General features: G+C 45.6%; 1 protein-coding gene across 1 annotated transcript in view; it reads left to right on the top strand.

The window, feature by feature from the left end:
- LOC147701211 (transmembrane protein 91-like) overlaps window positions 1-16,916 on the top strand; it is a 49,758-nt gene extending 32,842 nt beyond the window's left edge. Inside the window, exon 2 of the mRNA XM_086928595.1 lies at window positions 16,575-16,916. Within this exon, the coding sequence (XP_086784721.1) occupies window positions 16,575-16,769 (195 nt within the window). The 3' untranslated portion in view covers window positions 16,770-16,916. The remainder of the gene's footprint in view (window positions 1-16,574) is intronic.
- The last annotated feature ends 7,045 nt before the right edge of the window (window positions 16,917-23,961 follow it).

Below are 23,961 nucleotides of genomic sequence, written 5' to 3'. Positions count from 1 at the left end.
ACTACTAGGGGCCGAAAGTGGCAAGGAGGGGTACAATGGCTGCGGGGCATAAGGGGGAGGGGGTCGGGCATTCAAAATGTCCTCCATCTCATCTGGGTCGTCCTCTCGTACTACGTAACTTTTATTTTCTTTCAACCTACAAAGTCTATCTGCGCGCTCCATGCGTAGTGCATTCTCATTCCCCACCTGTTCCCTCGCTTTCTGCGCCATAGTCTGGGTGGACTTTTTATACTCCTCTTTCTCCTCTCGCATCTTACGTTTCCTGGCCTCTTTCTGCCACACTCGCAAAGAGTCGAACATACTCTGGCGGCTACGCCTAGCAAACAGTTTGTCTTGCAAATAATCCAATTTAGCTTCATCAAAAGAACCCGTCAAAGGCCATTGTAAATCCACATTATCAGCAGTGTACCGATGCCACAAAGTACCAAACAAAATCGGGACCAGTCCATGTTTAACATACATATCAAAACTCGGTGTCCCTTCAGGGGGTGCAGGTTGGCTCTCGGCCAGTCTAGTATCTGAGGGTCGACAACAGCATCCAAAACATCGTAACTTGCTAAAACACGGCATCTTTACTTTATCTTGAATCACAACTCAAGTTCATTCACACACAAACATATAGACGGACATCAGAGAACCACGTACACATATACAATATCTCCAAACACGTGTTACCAAATGGGACAAGGCCCGTCGACCAAGTCCTGGGGAACCTGGACTCTACCGCAGACCGAACAGTACGCTAACTGTTCTGAGGACGGGGAACGGATCCGCCACCCGTGCGGCACTATGGATCGCTGCGCACTTTACCGCGGGAAACCCGGATCACACCTCCACTGAATCACCACACTAGGAGTCAGGGTAAGCGCACCAGAGTCTACCCACAATGAGCCACGCTTTCACCACAGTACCATTCGGTCGGATCACTAAAAACAATTATCGCGAAATACGTCCCCAACCCCGTCAAGTCTGTCAGAGCACCAACTCGTACTCTGAGTTCCCCGGAGCACACTAGCCCCAGGAGCACACCGGCTCCTCAAACCATCGGAGACGCTCTAGTCTCCCGGAACACTCCCGTTCTTGCAGCAATCACAGGTGGACCACTCACCTTCCGTAGGCGGCACCGACCTCTACCGTTCTCCACCTCCGGCTGCCAGGACCAACACGGTCAGCTTCAAGTTCCGCCTTCTGGACCCCGGCGTAAGATCCAAACCGGGACCTCTCCCGATCAGCAGGGTGGGGCAGCGCTGCGAGAACCAAGCTCGGCATCAAATGGGATCCCGGGCCCACCGTGCCGACCAGCGGGTCCCCGGTCTTCTGCTACCCACTTACGGGTGAGAAAGATCCTTATCGCGGGGTCCCTATTCGGGCGCCATCTGATAAGCGTGGCTCAAATCCACTGGAGTGACTTACAGCACTCACCTATAATTACCTTATAGGAAGTCAGCCGGACAGTGGAGAAGTATAAACAAAAGTCTTTATTAGGCCAAACAACACTCATATGAGAGGGCCCTGTCCGACCTCACTCCTAGGAGTGCGAACGAGAGGACTGACTCTCTGCATCACAGCAATACATTATAATGCAATACAGTAAAATGGGGTACGCCCCTTGTGGAAAGTTACCGAGCCTCAGACCAGTGGACAATGCTCTCATACAGCAGGCATCTGCACCTGCAAGGGATACATTATTATCTCTGCTCAAGGCCATGGAGCTAGGCTTCGGCGTCTCTGGGCATGAGAACATTACAGATAACAAGAAGTGTTAGTTTCGGTCACAGTGAGCCGAGAAACGAAAACTGCTGTCTTAGTATATTTCTGTATTCCTGCGGGAGGGGCATGAGCGAGCAGAGCCCGCAGGCACAGAGAGTTACACAAAATGGTGGCACACAGGCTAAGCTAAGAAACTAATATGGTCACGCATACATTTGAATATAAGCAATAAGTAAGAATATGAATTCAGCATAAGTGCATATACGAACTGCATTAGTTAGTCATATGATGCTAACTCGCACGTCATCATAGGGTAATAAGGGCACCGAAAAGTGAATTCTATCACACCATGCCCTTCATGTCCTATCAACTCTTCAGAGGAACATGGGGCAGCCCTGCCCCAAATTGTCCTGACTCCCCAATTAGAAAATTCCACCTTTCTCAGCTCTCCTCCACCCTGTTCAGTGAGTCTCATCACTGCTACAGCAGCTGTCAGGTTGGCCCCCTGCCTCCCTTTGACCCGAATGTTCCGTCGTCTTTTATCCTTGGATTAGGTATTTTTTGACGGATCGGTGACCTTTGTTCCCACGCCGAGAGGCCATGCGCCAGCCCTCCAGCCATTCCCCTGCCTCTGATTTCAAGTATCATGTCTTGTTCCCCGCCTTTATTCAAAGTCGTTCTGGATATAACATCATGTATTTTATTCCCTTCTCCCTCAGCTAGTCAGCTCTCGTTTTATCCCCTGAAAGCTCTGTCGTTGTTTTTGCACTTGTAGGGTGAAATCCAGGAAGGAACAGATGTGGGCGCTCTCAAATGTTATTTCGCCTTTTAATCTCACCGCCTGAAGGATAACGCCTCTGTCTCAGTAGTTGAATACCTTTGCAATTATTGTCTGTGGGGCTGCCCCTGGCATGGGCGGGGCACTGGGACCCAGTGTGCCCTCTCATTCGAGAAGACTTTTGACAGTGTGTTTGGTTGCAGCCTATTGGTTATGAACTCTTCAAGAAATAGTTCTGCGCTCTCCCCCTCAGCCCTCTCTGGGACCCCCACCACCCGAATGTTGCTTCTTCTTGCCCATCCCACTTGATCCCCAAGCTTGGCCGCCATATTCTTTGTCGATGGATCAAAGTTTGTTCTTGGGATTCTAGGCACTTGCTCCTGGATTGTAACTGCAAAATTTGGGTCTCGACTGTTGTGACTTTTTCAATCAACCTTTGTAGGTCTGCTCGGATTAGGGTGGCCTGCGTCGTCACTGAGTCGATTTTTTGGTTTCATGTCTACAATGGAAGCCATGATCGCTCCCAGCGAGGGCTCTGACGCTTCTTCTCCCTCACTAGTCTTGGTGGATTTGGGGATTCAATAGTAGTCTATCTTGTTGGTCTGGCAGATCCCCAGCACTTTTGGTTTCACCATTGTGTCGTTCTGCACCGTGACTAGAGCGTCCCCCTCCTTGTATCTGCAGGGAAGGCCCCAGGAAAACTACACTCAATGTGTTACAGCGCTTTTATACCCCCAATGTTGTTCCTCCTTCAAAACAACAGCAGTGCATTTGTTGGGGCTCTCCATCTGCCCTTTGCCCAGCCAAGCCCTGGATTCCAACCCCGAGTGCCCTCTACGTTCTCCTTGTGGCCCCTGGGAACCACCAGGCCAGGCCAAGCGAGGTGGGAAAAGGGAAGCAGTGAGGAGCTCAGCACAGCCACCATGTCTGTATCCGGGGCGGGAGGCTTCTGTCCCGTCAGCACTCCAGGCTATTTGGCCCCTCTCACCTCCTCTCCAGATTTAGTTTAGTACATCAGTGGCCCTCCTCTCACAGCGGGCCCGAGCTACTTCAGGCCCTGTCTCCGTCGTGGGCCTCCTCCTGACACCCTCTCGAACGTCGACACTGAGCGCTCTTGGCCTCCTCCGTGTGCCCGGCGCTGTGGGGGCTCCGGCATTTCGCTAGCGCATCTGGGACCGGGGTTTCCGATCTAGAGGGAGTTCGCTTCACCTCGGCTCTGCCGGTTGCTCATCGGGCTCACTGCTCTACAGCTCGGACCTGTACTGGCCACCGCACCCCAGTTGGGTTCACGGCTGCCCAATGTCACTGCACAGTTCTTCCTCTCAACGGGCCTCAGTGCTGCACTTATTTCCCTGCTGAGTGCTGTGGATAGGAATCATGAACCCCCCGGCAGCCGCCCGCACCGGATATTCACGCCCCCACAGCAGCAGGAACCATACCACGCCCTCCTCTCTGCAGGGCGAACTTCACCTACGCACTTGCTCGATCCAATGGCAGGTAGGCTGCCACTATTCAATCTGCTGTACAGTTCTTAGTTGTTGAAAGCACGTACAGGGGGGCCCCACAACCCAGGCACTGAGGACGCGGGGCTACCTCCTGCCTTGAGAAATTTCTGCTGGTCCGGATTGTGTATGGATAGAAGGGGTCAGGTCCTGTGTTTTGTGGAGCTCCTTCAACTTGCAGCCATTCCCGATTGCGGCTAGGCCAAGCCCCTGTACCATATACTCTTAATGGCATTACTGTACTTACAATGTCCAAGAATTGGCTTAGACACTTTAGGGGTACAAGGCCCATGTAACTGTACCCTCACCACTTGTATAGTGCACCCAGCTAGAGGGGTGGCTGATCTATGTCAGGGCAGTGGGTTGTAGGCATGGTGGAGTTCTGGACTTTTTGGTTCCGTCCAGAGGTGTCAGGGATAACACCCGAAGACCCCGGAGTTCCACCTGTCTCGGTGCACAAATAAACAGAAACACGGGCTTCTCGATGGTGGCGTCAAAGACCAAAGGTTTATTACTGCAGGGACACAGAAGTCACAGAAACTACACACGGGCAGAATCTAGGAGCCTGTTCGATTTGTACAAAAAGGTTTGCTCCTTATATACTAAAATTTGAGCTTGAGGCAAATTCTTTACATGTAATACATTCCCAAACCTTTGTGTCCTAAACAATAAATATTTGGCGTTGCATAGGAATCGTCGACAATATCTGATGTCAAAACATTACGAACGAGGGGTTCCCACTTTTCCATCATAATCTCATGTCAACTTTTCATTCAAGACCCGGACCGCCTCATCGTAAATTTCGTTACCTCCCCCTAATAAAGGCCCAGAAGGAAAGGAGCAGAGCCAGGTGCAGAAGATAGAAAAGCAGGATAAGGGATGTTTGTGGGTTGTAAATGGGCAAGGCTACCGGCTTCGGCCGCCTAATCATGATCAGGCCAATGAACACAAGAACCAGTATAGCAGGACTGGCCTCGGGCAGAGGAGGTAGCCTTTGTCGAGTCATGCAGCTACAGCGTGTTCTGTTCTAAGGTGCACGTGTCACTGGAAAGGTGAATCGCCGGCTAAGCCTATGTGTCCTTAATCGAAATGAAGTAATCAGAGGTTATTGCGTATGTGAGGGCAAGAAACACAAAATGGCTGCCATGATCTAAGATGGATGCCATGGGTAGATCGGAAATGTGTTTGTAACAGGAGTACTCTTACTCGTAGCATAGCAAAAACACCAGGATATGCTAAATGGATCATTTGCGGTTCATTGATACCAAAATTATGTATTTCCGACAATATTGAAAACACGGGTTCAAATCGTCACGGAACCTCAGACCCTCCTTTTGCCCTTACATAGTCAATTACTCAGTCTATGTCAGAGTCTAACTCTATGCTCATCAGGTCAGTGACATGCTGTTGTATCATCATCCTTTCTCGTGCCTTTTCTCCAAACGCAGGTGGTTTTCTAAAACAGGTTGCAGCACAAAGACTACACAGAGCTGGACCACACTGGATAATCAGGCAACACGAGAACAGGAATACTAAGATGACACCAATGACCATCAGAACCTTCCATCCCCACGCTGATATCAGAGTCCAAAACCACTCCATGAAGGACCAGTTTCCCTTGTCTACATGTATAGAGTCGGAAATCTTGTGTAGCTTAGAGATCGCCTCATAGACAGTTGGAGCATTATTGGGAATAAAAACACAGCAGCTCGATTGGATCATTCTGCATACCCCACCTCGATCTGCAAGTATTACGTCTAGAACCATACAGTTCTGCAACGTCATGAGTCTATCTGCCTGAAGCTCAGCTGTCAAGTTGCTAAGGGCACCAGCAGTTTCGGTAATAGTAGATTCAACTACCCGTGTTAGCTGACGTATGTTTCTACTATTGGCCATAGGCCCCCAGAACAGAAGGAAACCTTTGAAGAAGTCTCCAGCTTCCTGACAAGCGGTATCTTCCTTGCTGAAGACACCTCTTGCTACTCTGGTCTTGTGATAATCAGATGAAGCAGTGTATGTCGGAGGCAACAATCGAGCAATATAGCATGAACCTGAAAAGTCAGCGGGCAACCATGTATACGCTCTGTCTTGACAGATGAAGTAGGTACCCCTAGCAGTAAGAAAAGCAGGGGAAGAGTTAGACGGAAACACGTAAGTCTCAACGCACTCACTCCTCCCTAGCTGAGCTCTCGGATTTCTCCCATTTCCTTGCAAACAGACCTGACCTCGGTGAGGCACGACCCAGATTGGAGTTGAGCTTTTACGCTTGCTTTCTCCCAAACTAAGGCGATACTCTGAAGAATTCCAACTCAAATATACTCGTAATTCATCTCTAGGGTAAGATGGAGTATTATTGACATCCTTGATCATGTCAATAATTCCCTGGACTAACGCTTTGTTGGCAGAGTTATATTTAGTGGAACGTGGTGGACGCGGAGGATAGGTTTCAAGGGCATAAGCAAAAATGGTCTGAAGGGCCTGAAATGATCCATTATAGCTAAAAGGCAACACCAGATAGGGAATGCCTTTATCCATAGTGTGGGGTATCAAGCCACACACCCAGCAGTCTGTAGTGTTAACTACCAGTTGGTGTTGGTGCAAGAGTTGTACGAAATTGTTATTGATGAATTCTGAGCGTCGAGCTTGCAAATGTTCAGGAAATGGGTGAAAAGAGTGCATAGAAGAAACAGTAGAAGTAGCAGGATCAAGGGGAGGTACTGTAGTTACTGGCATAAAAATCAAATTCACACCGAAGACAATTCCACCCACCAACGTTATCAAAACAATTAAAAATGTAATAGCACATTGCATCAGAAAACATTTGCTGTGGAGAATTCTGTAAAGTCTGTTTCTGCGAACATAAATCACATTTTCTCGTTGCAGCGCAGGAAGCTCCATCTTCTATAATCCGCTCGCGACCACTGATGATGTGTACGTAGATGAAAATGCCTCTATCAGCCCTGGGAGTTCCCAGAACCAACAGAAAGATCGACCTTGTGTCTGATCCCCGCAGATTCAACTAGGCACACAGCCACGACCCTACGGCTACCCAGACGGCAAGGCAATTTAAAAAACAATAAAACAATAACAAACTTCCTGGCTGAAGGCAAAATGTTAAAATTCAAATATCATAATAGGCAGTTTCCTGCTTTATTTGTCCATATTACGAGACCGTAAATTGTATCTTAGTTTTGCAGGAACTGTTTGATCCGGAAACAGTGTATCATTAGTGGATGTTGCAATGTTCAGGTTCGCAGATGGCAGAGTTTCTTCAGATGCAGAGGACAAATGTTCAGAGTTCAAAGAAGTAGTTTCAGGAGGAGAGTCAGAGTTCGATATGTCAGTTATCAATTCGGCATCGCTGAAAGGGACAAACTTGGGTGTTCGCTTGGACTCAGAGGCACCAATTCCCTTCTTAACCCAGTCGTCATAAGGTAGTGGCAGGGGCACACGTTTGACGTGCGTTGTATGTATCCAGTGTTTGTGACCGGCCACACGAACAGCAGTTCTCGTTGCTAGCAGTACTTGATAGGGGCCGGTGAATCTGGGCTGAAGGTTCTTTGTCCTGGCGAAGTCCCGCACCACAACGTGGTCACCTGGTTTCAGCTGATGACCTGGACTCTCCGGTGGCTTTGGCAATGCATCGAAAACCTGTTGATGAATAAGACTCAATTTAGCAGTCAAGTCGTAAAGGTAATCAATCAACATTGGATATTCCAGAGAACAAAATTCCTTTGGCCTAGGCACTCCCCAAATGTTAGCGGGACGACCGAAAACTATCTCGTAGGGACTAAGCCCTACTCTAGAATCTACAGTCGCTCTCGTTGATAATAAAGCCAAGGGTAGTGCATCTGGCCAGGATAAACCCGTGGATGCCTGTATTTTAGCGAGTTTTAGTTTGAGGGTGCCATTGTAACCCTCAACTAAACCAGCAGACTGGGGATGGTTTGCACTGTGAAACTTTTACTTTATTCCTAAACCGGCACACACACTCTGCATAACTTTCCCTACCAACTCACTTCCGTTATCTGACCATACAATCCGTGGCATTCCGTACCTAGGGAAATATTCTTTGAGAAGAATTTTGGCAGTTGATAAGGCAGTGTTGTCCTTTAGTGGATATGCTTCGATCCATCTGGAGAAAGCACAAACTACCACCAGGACGTACTTTAAGTTATTGCACCGATCCATGTGAATGAAGTCTAACTGAATCACTTCAAAGGGGCAAGAGGGAGGAGCAAAGTGACCAGCAGGAGTAGGGATTCCCTTGCCAGGATTATGCATCAGGCATACCATACAATTTTTCACCACTCTCTCTGCACATTTACTAATCCCATCATTCTTCCAGACTGGAGCCAACATCTTACAGATCCCCTTAGAACTTATATGCGCTACTCCATGTGCCATTGTCACCACTGCAAGCACATACGCATCAGGCAACATCCAACGCTGTTGTTCCGACAAGTCAATCCAACACCCACTCGAATCCAACTTACCCGTACTTTCTTTCCATGCACGCTTTTCCTCCTCAGTCGCCTCTTTCTGAATCTCTTTCACACTTTCCACTGTATCCTCACACATTCCAGACTCAGAAATCCATCTTGCAGACGTTGCAACATACATTCTACTCATCATATCTCTAGCTGTCTGTTTAGCGGTCTCATCAGCAAAAGCATTCCCACGACCAACATCATCCGTGATTGCTTTATGAGCACTGCATTTCACAATCGCAACTTCAGTCGGCAAGGTTAGAGATTCCAACAAGTCGTTAACTAGCTGACCATGTTGAATCTTAGTCCCATGGGACGTAATGAAACCTCTTTCTTTCCACAAACGGCCAAAATTATGGGCCACGCCGAACGCGTACTGACTATCTGTGAACACATTCACTCTCTTTCCCTTAGCTAAAACACACGCTCTCGTTAGAGCGATTAATTCTGCAGCTTGGGCAGAATTCTGACTCACTCTTGCAGTCTCCACAATCGTACTCAAAGTCGTTACTGCATAGGCAGCAGTCACATCACCATTCTCCAATTTAAAGCATGACCCATCAACATACAACGTGCCATCTGGATCTGACAATGGGGTGTCTTTTAAATCAATTCGTCCTTTTGTCTCTTCTTCGGTTCTGAAACAGCAATCATGGGGCTCGGAATCACTCGACTCTTGATTAGCCGGCAACAGTGTTGCTGGATTCAATACATTGCATCTTTTGATCTGAATATGACTCGCTAGCAGTGTCAGCTCGTAGCCAGATAATCTAGCACTGGTAAGATGCTGTGTCTTGGTTCGGTTCATGAGTGTGTCCACAGCATGAGGAACCATGACCACTAGCATGTTATTCATCACTAAACCAGCAGATTGTCGAATGGAAGCCGCAGCTGCTGCTGTAGCTCTCAAACAACTAGGCAACGCTCTAGCTACCGGATCTAATGTTGATGAAAAGTACGCACAAGGGCGTTGTTTATCACCGAATCTCTGTGTCAGAACACTCAACGCGCAACCTTCTCTCTCGTGAACATAGAGCGTGAATGGCTTGTTGTAATCGGGTGTACCCAATACAGGAGCTGAACATAGTGCATTTCGTAACTCAGAAAAACTCTCCTGACATTCAGCAGACCATGGCACCGGACTCGGAACATTTTTCCCAGTCAAAGCTACCAACGGTTTTGCTAAAAGAGAAAAATTTGGGATCCACTGCCTACAGTACGAGGTAATACCTAGAAAGGCACGTACTTCTCTCTGTGTGCGAGGAACACTCATCTGCGTAATTGCTTTTATTCTCTCTGGGGTCAACTTCCTTCCCTCCTTTGACAAGAGATGACCTAGGTAGGTCACTTCTTGGCAGCAGTATTGCATTTTCGAAGGTGACACCTTGTGATTCAAATTAGACAAATGATGCAATAACAAAACCGTAGCTGCTTTGCAAGTTTCCTTGTCATCGGCAGCCACTAGAAGGTCATCTACATACTGCACTAGAGCAGAACCTGGAGGAAGTACAAAGGAATCTAACTGACTTTTTAATGCCTGACTGTAAATGGATGGGCTCTCACAATAGCCTTGTGGAGCGCGTTTAAACCTGAAGCTTCGACCTCCTAGACAGAAGCCGAAAATATCTCTGCTTTCCTCGGCTATCGGAATGCTGAAAAAGGCATTCTTCAAGTCGATGACTGAAAACCATGTAGCTGTAGCAGGAATCAATGTTAACAATGCAGTAATGTCTGGAACCACAGGAAACTGCGGAACCACAATCTTATTAACCTCTCTGAGATCGATAACAAATCTATATACTGGAGGTTTTGAAGGATCAGTACGTTTCAAAATCGGTAATACAGGACTGTTACAGACATTTCCTCTAGTCTCTTCTACCACACCTTTCTTAATCAAATCTTGTACAATTAGTAAAAGTGCACGTTCACCTTCACTAGAAATCTTGTATTGAGGAATTCGTGGAAATTTGACATTTGCTTTCAAAGTGACTACATATGGTGGTATTTCCAAAAGGCCTACATCGTTAGGACCAGTCGCCCAAAGAGTATCAGGGAGAGAACGCAGCTCTGGTGGGAGTGCATCCATTGACAAGTACATCGGAGAGGTGATTCTTTTACCCAACGTTAGCTGTACTCCTTCCGGAGAACAGTACAATGTCGCATGTAGGCGTTTTAACAAGTCTAAACCAAGCAGATTTTCATTACAACCTGTCGTCAAAATCAGGGGTGCTTTCAATTGACACGGTCCAACAGAAATAGACAAAGGACCAGATACAGGGTTGTAAACAGGGGCGCCTGAAAAACCTACAGAAACATTTGTTAAGCCGGACAAAGGTGCGCCAGGGAGTTTCGCATGAATGATAGAACTTTTTGTGGCACCAGTATCCAACAGAAACGTTTCGACTACACCTGATGTTGCTACTGCGACATAAGGCCCACTCTGATCCACTGGAACTGATACTACTCCCTCTCTCTGTCCATGGCTGTCCTAGTACTCATTTTGTTGGAATCCCTCATTTTCACAATAGTCTTCGACATGATACTGTTGCGACCTATTCTGTTGAGCAGACTGTCCATTTCGCTGATCAAAGTGATTGGAAGGGCGATCATTTGTTTGTGGAGGCATAGCACCTCGTCCTCGACCTCTAGAATTTTGCACAAAACCACCACGACCTCTCTGAGCTGCTGCTGCGTTATTTTGCGCTAAGACTGGACACTCATTCTTATAATGACCCTCTTTCCTACAGTACGCACACTGATTCTACTGGTATTGTGGTCTCTGAGAACCATAATCTGTCCTTTGATACGACCCTTGCTGTGTATTGGTCTGATTCATGCGAGGCGGATATGCTTGTTGCAGAAGAACTTTAGTTTTTAAGTCTTTCGTTTTCTTATCTGATTTTTCTTTCTCCTCTTTATCCCTATTTTCATAATACTGTGCAGTTGCAAGTATTTGCGCAGTTGTAGAGACAGCCCACGCACTCTCGGAATCTTTTAATTTATTGCATAGCTCGGGTAGCAAATTGTGTACAAATTTATCGACAAACAATCTCTGTCCTCCTTCTGTGCTCATATCCTGACCACTGTGATTTACAAAAGTCTCTTCGAACCTCGTGAAAAAGTCGGAGACACTTTCGTCTTTCTTTTGCCTGCATGCGGACAACTTGTCCCAGTTAACACGCAATGCTGGCATCAGAGTCTTCATTAAGTCGATTATCCTACCTGGAAGATTAGCAATTAGAGGTTCGGGTTTGGAACCACCTATTTGCCTACCATCTGCTGCAATGATAGCCGCCCAATCACCACCTAGAGCAACTGGGTGATTCTCTTTACGAATTTTGGCCCAAATTGGTTGCGGAACTACATTCCCAAATAACATGTCAATGTCCGCTAGATTCATTACACAAGCCTCAACTGTTTGTGCTAACTCCTTATAATATCCGGCAGGATTTTTACGCGAATCTGGCAAGGCCTGTTTCACTGCCAATACCTCAGCTCGCTTCCAGGGAATGTGTATCCACACTCTCTGGAATTGTGCCGGAGCAGCTGCAATACCAAGGTTTACATTAGCTTGCACAGCTTCACGCCAAATTGGAGGAACCTCTCTCATTGGATATTGGCGATTCTGCTTCGTACTACTTTTCTCTAAGTCCCTCGGTGAACGAAGTGATGGATCATTCCTATAACTTAAAATCAGTTCCATCGCTTCTTTTATATTTTGACCTACTATCATACCTGCAGCAAACTCTTTCTGAACCTTAATTAAGTCTTCTAAATTTGATTCAAAGTCATCTTCTTCTAGTTCCTCACGTAAAAGAGAGCACATCTCGTCGAATACATATTGTTGTGTTGGTTCGTTCCACTGCATAAATGTATCTAGTACATCTCTCGTACTATATCTCCTACTCTTCGAAATCCATCGGAGAGCCGTGGAATCTAATATTCCCCGTTCCTCAGTACTTGGGAGCTGACTACGTCTCTGCACAGACTCAGAAGTAGGAGTCTTAATTAAAGATTTATAGAAAGGAGACAGAATGTTAGAGACAGAATCAGTGATTCTTCGACGAACAGAAAGCGGAGTCATAATACTAGCAGATGTAGAAAACACAGTAGCAGTTGGAACAGATAGTACAGGGACAGTAGGGGTATCAAGTAAGGTAGCTTGTGAAGCAGTAGGTGTAAGCAATATGGGTATAGGCAAAGAAGTCGGCAACCCAGGAAGAGGAGGTGCCGTAGGAACATTTACATTAACCACAGGAGGTACAGGAGCTTGATTCTGAGGGGCAGGAGCAGGAATACCAGGTTGTCCAGCAACCGGCAATTGAACATTCGGTACAGGTGGAGCCGTAGCACCCTGTGCATACGGTGGGGGTGACCGTAACAAGTAAGACAACAGAGGATCATTTTCGGGGTCCTCTACTATCTTAGTTGTACTCGATGGCAAAGGCAGGATAGCACTTATCTATTGCTAAGTTACGCTCTCTAGTAGCTATCTCCATTGCTTTCTCAGACTCGTTGTCTTGCAGCTGCTTAGCCGTTTGTTCTAAAGTTAACTCTTGCTCTTTCTGTTCTTTTTTCAACCTTTTAATTTCTCTCTGTTTAGATTCTTTTCGCCAGTAACGGAAAGAATCAAACATTGCCGGCCGGGCTTTCTTCTTAAACAATTTTACTTCTAAATTGTCAAGAACTTCAGGTTCAAAACTACCATGTAGTGGCCAACTAAGGACACCATCTTTTTCAGTGTATCGGACCCACACCTCATTATAAGATATAGGACCCACTCCAAACTTACAATAAAGATCATATAGGGGAGTTCCGATCGGAGGAACCAGACATGAGTCCTCCAACCGGGAATCACTGTTGCAACCAAAGCACGACAACATACAATTTTTCCGACTTACCATTTTATAATCCGGAACACAGAACAAACAAACACAAACAGGAATGTGCACTCGAACCAAGAACTTAGGCCTACCAAAAGCGAACAAATGTATCGATACCCAAACTAAACCAATAGATTATCGTAACCAGAACAACCAGTGATAATCTTACGAAACCAAACCAAACCAAGAACTAAAAGGATTTTAACAACCCTTACGAAGTCAACCACTAAATACTTAACTGAGGCACTGAAGACGTCACCAAGAAAAAACCAGTCACGTTTCGCCGTACTAAGGACTGCACCTCGGGTCCAAGACAGGGCGACGGTCAAGGCAACGGACCACTGCAGCCGTCCTGAACGGGAACCCTCGTGGAAGAGAACGTCGGGCCACTTTTGCGATATGCCGGGATCGATGAAGTGGGGCGCCTCCCTCAGGAATCTTCACACAAAGCTTCTCGAACTCTTCAGGCTTTTGGACCGGTACCGAATGACGTCGCCCCACGTTGGGCACCAATTGGAGTTCTGGACTTTTTGGTTCCGTCCAGAGGTGTCAGGGATAACACCCGAAGACCCCGGAGTTCCACCTGTCTCGGTGCACAAATAAACAGAAACACGGGCTTCTCGATGGTGGCGTCAAAGACCAAAGGTTTATTACTGCAGGGACACAGAAGTCACAGAAACTACACACGGGCAGAATCTAGGAGCCTGTTCGATTTGTACAAAAAGGTTTGCTCCTTATATACTAAAATTTGAGCTTGAGGCAAATTCTTTACATGTAATACATTCCCAAACCTTTGTGTCCTAAACAATAAATATTTGGCGTTGCATAGGAATCGTCGACAATATCTGATGTCAAAACATTACGAACGAGGGGTTCCCACTTTTCCATCATAATCTCATGTCAACTTTTCATTCAAGACCCGGACCGCCTCATCGTAAATTTCGTTACCTCCCCCTAATAAAGGCCCAGAAGGAAAGGAGCAGAGCCAGGTGCAGAAGATAGAAAAGCAGGATAAGGGATGTTTGTGGGTTGTAAATGGGCAAGGCTACCGGCTTCGGCCGCCTAATCATGATCAGGCCAACGAACACAAGAACCAGTATAGCAGGACTGGCCTCGGGCAGAGGAGGTAGCCTTTGTCGAGTCATGCAGCTACAGCGTGTTCTGTTCTAAGGTGCACGTGTCACTGGAAAGGTGAATCGCCGGCTAAGCCTACGTGTCCTTAATCGAAATGAAGTAATCAGAGGTTATTGCGTATGTGAGGGCAAGAAACACAAAATGGCTGCCATGATCTAAGATGGATGCCATGGGTAGATCGGAAATGTGTTTGTAACAGGAGTACTCTTACTCGTAGCATAGCAAAAACACCAGGATATGCTAAATGGATCATTTGCGGTTCATTGATACCAAAATTATGTATTTCCGACAATATTGAAAACACGGGTTCAAATCGTCACGGAACCTCAATGGCACACAGGGATGAGTGCCATGTCGACTCTTCACTTTGTTCTGCACCAAAACATGCAGCCTGCAAAGGTAGTGTGTGAGTGTAAAGGTACAGGGCATCTAAGGGTAACACAATAAGAGCTGCAACCCTTAGAGTCCTTCCATAGTCACAGAGCCCTGGGTACTTGTGGTACCCTTTACCAGGGGCTAGAGTGCATTTGGGTTTGGTCTTCAATGTAGTTTTAGGGAAAGAACATAGGCCCTGGGAACCTGATTGTCAGAAGCCCAGGGAACACTCAGTCAAAGTACATCAGCAGTTCAGCAAAAAGTGGGGGCAAACATGCAGAAAGAGGGCACTTTCTCATGATAGAGCTTTAAAAAAAAAAAACAACCAAGCTCCACCCTCGTTCACAAAATATGTACAAATGATTAACTGTGGGTGGAGAGCACCACTCCACATTTATCCAAAGGTCTATTGAATGACCTACTGCTACGCTACAGGAACACAAATGCTGCAAGAAGGTCACCTGCCTGAAGGAGCCCAGCTGATCAGTTTCAACTGGACCTGCCCTGGACTCTGCTTGTGGCTTGTGTTGGAGTCCTGACTCCCAAGTTCTATTCCTAAGGTCCTGGAACCCTTGGCTAGAGTTAGAGTGTACTGCCCACGCCCTTACTGCAAAAGCTGGGAATCTTTGCCAAATTTCTGCCTTAAGAACCAATGAAAACTGGGGTCACAGGTTAAGCAGGAGACCTTATTTTGCTGGTTTGCCGCACTTAAGGAAATCAGAGTTTCAGAAAAGTTTCTAATTTTGAACATTGATGCCTTTTCTGGGACTGTCAATGAGCAGCATCCGAGCACGGACTTTCCCCCCACGCTTTCTCAAAATTGATGCTGACACAAAGGTGCATCATCCTTCAGCATCCTGCAGTCATCAAGTAAAGCATCAGATGTAGCTTTCAGCTTGCCCCTTTTTCTCCATAAAAGTGTCTAAGTACAAAGGTACTTCTTTGGCTGGGACCAAACCAGTCCTTGTATCCTACCCGTATCCATCCTCAAGCCCTACCTTTGACCGGGTGAAGATTGATCAGCTGCCTGTGGTGGATGCTTTGCGCTTTTTGGGGCTATTTTTAAGTAAAACTTAAAAAGTTCACATCTCAGGTTACCCCTCTCAAATTCATACTCTTTTGGTCTCACTTTGTTCATCAAAAAATGCTATATTTTTATAAACTGGAGTGGGATTTATATTGGGTTGTGTTTTGATTTTTTAACTGTTTTGATTCTTTAAATGCATTGCACATTGTGTTCAGTTAAACCTATCTGCTCTGTGCCACAGCTACCAGGGGTTGAGCTCGGGTTTAAATAACTAAAACCCTCCCTGTACTGAACAAGAATAGTGTCATTATTACTTGTGGTGGACTTTCATCGTCCCCAATTTATAATCGACTTTCTCACACTGATGCACATTTATCTGTAAAATGAAATTGATTAAAAAATAAATGGAATAACATTCAGCCTTATAGGCAATGTCATTATAATACTCATTATCAATAAATACTATTAACAATTATTAATATTGTTAATATTACTATTATTATATTATTAAAAAATGGTTTAACACCAATAATAATGATATTAATAGTAATAATTAAAATAATTACATTAGCAATAATAATAATAATGATTATAACTTGCCTTCATGCAGGTCTTCAAACCATCTTTTGCAGTTTCTAATGGAGGTGATTAACAGGTTCTCCTCTCTCCCTACAGACCCGCAGCTGTAACCTACGTGGGGATGTGGCTGGTGCCCAGGAGAATTCAAAGACCGCCCTGAATCTGAACCTGATCTCTATATGCATCGGAATTCTGACTACCATCGCTTGGGTCATTTACCTGATATACTTCCTGTCGACAAGAACGTCCTCCTCCAGCAGCAGCTACTACATCCCTTATTATTACGGATAGTACTATGATAAATCAGGCTTGAAGTTTAAGTCCAGGCAGAGTGTTCACATCCAAAAATTTTGTTTCAAGGAAGACTGGAAGACATGGCTTTTCTTTTTAAAACTTATTATATTTGTTATAGGAAGCATGCCTATTGAATAAAAGGATTTTTTTTCAACAAAAGATTTTTACGTTGAACTAGCGTTGGTCTGTGTTGAGGATGTTTGAAAGGTATGCTCGAGCAGAACTTGGGGGCATATTAGCAAGAACCTCGTTAAAATTATCGCCATTTTAGCGGCAGGACACTGCCACTAAAACTGCAATAATGGGCTTGCTAATATGCGTTATAGAGTCCCAATAGAAGCCCAGGTTAGATGAACAGGACATCTAACCTGGGCTTCTATTGGATTTCTATATTTATTTATTTATTATTTGCATTTGTAGGGCGCGACAGCTACCCAAAAAGGGTTTCCCGGTGCCATGCCAGACTAGGTGCAGAAATAGAGCGACGGTGAGATGGAATAACGCATATTAGCAAGCCCATTATCGCAGTTTTAGCTGCAGTTTCCTGCTGCTAAACAGCGATAATTTTACCGAGGTTCTTGCTAATATGCCTCTTAAATTGTAAAAAAGAAAGAGTGCCTGAAGCTCTGTTGAGATATCGGTGGTTTTAGCAATTAAACCTCAGTGCTCTAAATACCAAGCTGGTAGTCTTAAATCCACCTCCGGTCTCTTTAATCCATTACCACACACTGCTGCCCCTTTATTTCACTCCTGCAGAGCCTTGCTTTCTACCTTGGTGAAAGATTTTAATCTTTATCTTCCTCCGTCTTTTAGATTTGCATGTCTTTCCATTATTTGCTCTCAGAAAATGTCAGTAAAAATAAGTGCCGGTGGCCGACACCGCCAAACATCGTCTCAAATTAAGCACTGACCTTGCCTCGAATGGTTTTCCTTCAGTTCGTAGACCATAGCCCAGAGCAGAGGATCACATGGATGAGACAGACTTGGAGAGGAGTAGTGAGCTTGCAGTTCTGGGCATCGCAAGGCTGGATCCCCAACCCTCCAGTGCTAGAATTCGAGAACAAAAGTTACTCTGGGAAAACACATAAACTGGGTGTCATGGTGTGGCAGACAGGTGGAGTCATGGTAAGAGGGATCTGACAGTCAACTTATACATTTTGACCCAGATTTACAAACAATTTATGTTGGGTTGGCGTTACTTTTGTAACACAAACCTGACATAAAGTGTAGTGGTGCTATTAACAATCCAATGCAAATTACAATTTGCATTGACTTGTAACCAAAAACAGATTACACAATACTCTGCAGTGAATCACTTTGCATCAAGGGGGCCTTCCATGGCCGGTGCATGGGCATTCCTATGCAACCACCCATGGGGTTTGATACAAAACCCTAGCTACAAAGAATTGTAGATGGGTATTTGTGCCAAAATCTTGCATCTCCTTGAGGCAAACTCAACAAGGAGTATTGTTTTCAATGTTCCTTGCTTAGCTTTAGGAGAAAGGATAGTTTGTACTGGAAGGGACCCCTTCCTGTAAACGTATATGCTTACCACACACAGATAGCCTTGCACTGTGGCACAAGAGTGTCTGTTGATTATGGGCAATGCTGGGCCCTATATTGTTAAAATATGCTGAAAATAAATTGGGAATAAGGACAAATGTGACATTAAAACTCTTCTGCTCCACTAATTGGTTACAAAGATGCTGTGTTTTTTTAAACATATTATGGGTTAAGGCACCTTCTGCAGAGATCTTTCTGTTCATAAAATAACTGGTGGCTACTGCACTTGCTAAAGAGATCTGTTGGTTTAGTCACCGTTTTGAATCAGAAAGTTGCATAGAAGGTTTATTGTCTCATGCAAATCACAGCGTGTAACATGCAGATCACAGATATAGATGTAGATAGGTAAGTGGGAAGTTGGTTACGACTTTTCACACAGAGATACTTTTGTTACTTCCAGTTCATTAGATGCGATCCTTTCAAAATCACACAGTGTTGTATTAATCGGTATCAAGGGGTGGCATACAAACTGCGTTTGGATCTTTATTGGTTTTTTTTCTCTATCTGTTAATATGCTAAGTTTGCAAAGAAAGGTTCCTTTGGGAAGAAATACAGTCTTGTTACTACAGACATCCCAACCACCGTACTGTGGTTTGGGTTAAATCCTGACTTTGTCATTCTCTAGACCAAGCTCTCAACATGCAATTTCTACAAGTATGGGCGATATGTGACTCCTACTTCTTATAATCCTCATTTTGTTAAAAAACATTTTGTGTACAACACTTTGCACATGTATATGATTTATGGTGTCTCTGTGTGTGATGTAAGGGCTATGACACCGTACACTGGGATGAGTAGTGCTATAAAAGAATGCAAAAATTAAATCGCAGGTGCCTTTTGCATCCTTACTTGACTAATTACTCATACACACAGGTACATTAGGCCTTCTGACAGTGCAACCATATCTCTTCATATAGGGTGGTTGACCAAAGTAAAAAAACCTGCCTCCAAATCGTAGTTTATGTTAAGTACTTGTGAAGTGATAACAAGGTATGTGCCTTGTATGTTTTTTAATTGCACTCCAATGGCACCCAGCCAGGATGGTAAACAAACAAAAACAGGGCTGATGCCCCTTTGAATCGGGCTTTGTCTCCTGTCCAGTTGCAAGAGAAAATAAGAAGGCCCCCTAGCCACTTGGAGGCTGCTGCTTAAAGCATAACGCAGATGTGTGAGATGAATGAGTCTTTGTGTTGAAAAAAGGCACCAGGACAAGTTAAGAATATCTCACTTGGTTGGTACCCAAATTCCTGCTCAGAAATATCTGCTGGAACCTGGATGCAGCATAATCCCCCTCATTCATGTACTGAATCTCTCTCATAGCTTCCTATGCCACAACAACATATCATGTCAGAAACCATTTGTTCCTTAACCACAGCACTCTCCACGATATGTTATTCCACTTTGCAGTATGCTTTGATGCACATCCCTCTGTACCCTGTACCACCCCTAATAGTGTGCTTCCTTCTTCACAGTATGCTATCCCTTGCTGCCTTATAGTTTTCTATATGCTATACCTAGCTGCCTTAAATAATCTTATCCCAATACTCACTGTATCCTGTTGCAGAGCACACAGTATCCTATCCCAGCTCACACTATATTCTGCCTCCACATGTTGCTTTCCTTCATCTCACATTATGCTATCATACCCCACAGCATCCTATCTTATATTACACAGTATCCTGCTGAGCACCCTGCAGTATCCAATAATTCCATCACAGTGTACTATCCTACACCCCCACAATATCATACCACATGTCACAGGCTATCCTTCTACACACCCCATAGTATCCTATTCCACATTGTCCTGCTCCATCCCCTATTTTATCATGTCCTTCGTCGCAAAATGAGCTATTTAAAATACCACGGTATCCTAACCCACATCACACAGTATCCTGCTGTACAACATACCACATCATGTCCCAAACCATACTGAATCCAACTGCTAACCCCAGTATATAACACTCCACAGTATCCTTTCCTGCTATTCCACACACCACAGTATCTCACATTACAGAATATCCTGCCCCAGAACCCATATTATCCTATCCTTCACACAGCATGGAATCTCACACCTAAAATACACTATCCTATAGTATCCTGCTGCATCCCGTACCTGTCGCACATCACAGTGTGCTATGCCACAACAACAGTACAAGATCTCATCCTGCTGGACATCCCACTGTATCCTATCATTTCATTACATTACAAAAACACCTAACAGTATCGTAGACCACTTGTCACAATATCTTGCCACACCGCCCTTATTACCCTAGGCTTTTCCACATAGTGTACTATTCGACACCCGACAATAAACATCCCCACATCACACATTATTTAACCTTAATGCCACAGCATCCTTTGCCACGGGATTCAAGCAAGCCGGGCTGAAGACAGCTGGAATGCCAGAAACCGGTCCTCTGAAGCTTGTTTCCGGTCCAGGGAAGGCATGGCTTAGCAGTTCGGGCTGGACTGTTCCCATGAGGCACAGGGTCAGACTGATTTGCATATAGCCATGTCTGAACTGGGGTGGCAGAGTGGGCTAAAGAACGGTGATGGATTAAACCCAGATCTTTTGACTGGGTGTGAGTGTTTGATTGGTTCAGATGCTCCGTCCATTACCACCCACTTTTGTACCGCTTTTGGCCGCCATAAGTGTGGCAGGGTATGCTCAGACGTGAATCCCTTGCTCACTTTGCCACTGGATTCAAGCAAGCCGGGCTGAAGACGGCTGGAATGCCAGAAACCGGTCCTCGGAAGCTTGTTTCCGGTCCTAAGAAGGCATTGGCTTGGCAGTTCGGGCTGGACTGTTCCCATGATGCACAGGGTCAGACTGATTTGCATATAGCCATGTCTGAACTGGGGTGGCAGAGTGGGCTAAAGAACAGTGATGGATTAAACCCAGATCTTTTGACTGGGTGTGAGTGTTTGATTGGTTCAGATGCTCCGTCCATTACCACCCCCTTTTGTACCGCTTTTGGCCGCCATAAGTGTGGCAGGGTATGCTCAGACGTGAGTCCCTTGCTCACTTTGCCACTGGATTCAAGCAAGCCGGGCTGAAGACGGCTGGAATGCCAGAAACCGGTCCTCTGAAGCTTGTTTCCGGTCCAGGGAAAGGCATGGCTTGGCAGTTCGGGCTGGACTGTTCCCATGAGGCACAGGGTCAGACTGATTTGCATATAGCCATGTCTGAACTGGGGTGGCAGAGTGGGCTAAAGAACGGTAATGGATTACACCCAGATATTTTGACTGGATGTGAGTGTTTGATTGGTTCAGATGCTCCATCCATTACCACCCCCTTTTGTACCGCTTTTGGCTGCCATAAGTGTGGCAGGGTATGCTCAGACGTGAGTCCCTTGCTCACTTTGCCACTGGATGCAAGTAAGCCGGGTTGAAGACGGCTGGAATGCCAGAAACTGGTCCTCATAAGCTTGTTTCCGGTCCAGGGAAGGCATGGCTTGGCAGTTCGGGCTGGACTGCTCCCATGAGGCACAGGGTCAGACTGATTTGCATATAGCCATGTCTGAACTGGGGTGGCAGAGTGGGCTAAAGAACGGTGATGGATTAAACCCAGATCTTTTGACTGGGTGTGAGTGTTTGATTGGTTCAGATGCTCCGTCCATTACCACCCCTTTTGGACAGCATCCTCTACAGTATTACACAGTATGCTACCCCACTCCACATCACACTGTATCCTACTGCCCACCCAGAAGTATACTATCCTAGAGTATCCTGCCCCACTATTCCACAACATATTTCTATCCTGCATTACAGTGTGCTATCTCTCACCATACAGTATCCTATCCCATCACACTGGATTGTACTTTACAACTGTAATACCCCCACTTCCTTCACAGTATGCTTTCCCACAATAAAACATTCTGTTCCACATCGACAATATCATGCCCTCATTTTATTCTATCCTTCATCACCCAGTGTGCTATAAGACACCCCTCATTACCCTATCGTGCAGTGTTTTACCCCAAACTTCATATTATCCTATCCTTCATCATACAGTGTGGTATCTCACAACCACAGTATCCAATCACATTTCATATTGTAGCAGGCTGCACACTCCACACTATCCTATCTTTCATCACACTACATTGTCCTATTCCCTGCCATATCATATAACATATCACAAAAAGCCCTCCCATACAACTCAGAGTCCTATCCTTCATCTCACAGTATACTATTCCCCAACCCAAAATATTTTGTTGCCTATCACATTGCATCCCATGGCACACCTTATCCCACAGTGTCCTGCCCCACCATCTCACAACCCAAAGTGTTATCCCATTACACACTGTATCCTGCCGAGCTCCCCAGAGTACACAATCCTATCCTTCATTACATTGTGTGCTATCCCACTCCTCAAGCCCTACCACTCTTCCTACTTTGTCCTGCTTCACACAGCACAGTATCCCATCTTTCATCACAGGACTCTATTCCACACACTACAGTATCTTATTCTTATACCACTTCATACAATATCCTGCCATACCCCCCACAGTGACCTATCCTTATAACAGTGTGCTATCCCTCAACCCACAGTAACATATCTCACATATCCTGCTGCACATACCACATTTTCGTATGCCACATTATCCTATCCTGCGATGCCACACTCAAGGCTACTCTAGCACACATCATATTGAATCCTGCTGGAAACCAAGTGGTAGCCTACCCCACAGAATCCTGCCCTACTACCCACACCCCACAGTGCCGTAACCCAACATATCCTACCCCACACTCACATTATATTTGCAGTCATCACATCGTTGATTTCACTCTTTACAATGTCCTTTCCCACATCAACAATATCCTGGTGGGCACCAGTATTCTGCCCTAATATCCCCCCATCCTATAGTATCCTCTCCCACATCAACTAGCTCCTCATGCCATATTATCATGTCAACACAAAGCATGGTGTCCTACTCCCCTTAGTGTGCAATATCACTTCACACTGCATCCTGCCTTGCATATTTTTCTATCCTTCATCACACAGTGTACTATATCACACCCACAGTTTCATATCACACATCACAGTGTATCCTGCCACACACACCATAGCCCCCTATCCTACATTATTTTATATTATGTTTCACACATTAAGCTATCCTTCAACTCACAGTGTGCTACTCCTGACCCCATGTGGTCTATCCTACAGTATTCCAACCGCATATTATCCTATCCTTCACCACACATGCCCTCATTACCAATAGCCCAGTGTGGTATCCCCAGTAGGTATATGGCTCTGGGCAACTACAAGTTTTCAGGTGTCTCTGTTTGTGAAATCATCAGATCCGCAAACTCCAGAAGTGATCATTCTGAATTCGGAGGCATTGAACCTGTGGACCTTTGACTGGATGCAGACAACTACTGCACCCAGCACACGTCGTCTCTCTCACATCAGCTGGGGGAAGCAGAAAAAATGCTCCCTCTGGCTGCTGCCCCTGACCATCAGACCAACCTCACAGCCAACAGAAATTCCCCCCAAAATTTACCAGTTGCTCCAAGCAGGTAGTAGACTTTTATTTATTAAGGCCAACTTGTAGAACTGGTCCTGGTATTACCACATCCATGGTTTATTTCCCATTCTTGGGGGAACAGCCATGGAGATTAATGG

Source organism: Lissotriton vulgaris, chromosome 7 (genome assembly GCF_964263255.1).
Source record: "Lissotriton vulgaris chromosome 7, aLisVul1.2, whole genome shotgun sequence".
In the NCBI taxonomy this organism is placed as follows: Eukaryota; Metazoa; Chordata; class Amphibia; order Caudata; family Salamandridae; genus Lissotriton; species Lissotriton vulgaris.
This window is presented reverse-complemented; position numbering and strand designations above follow the sequence as displayed.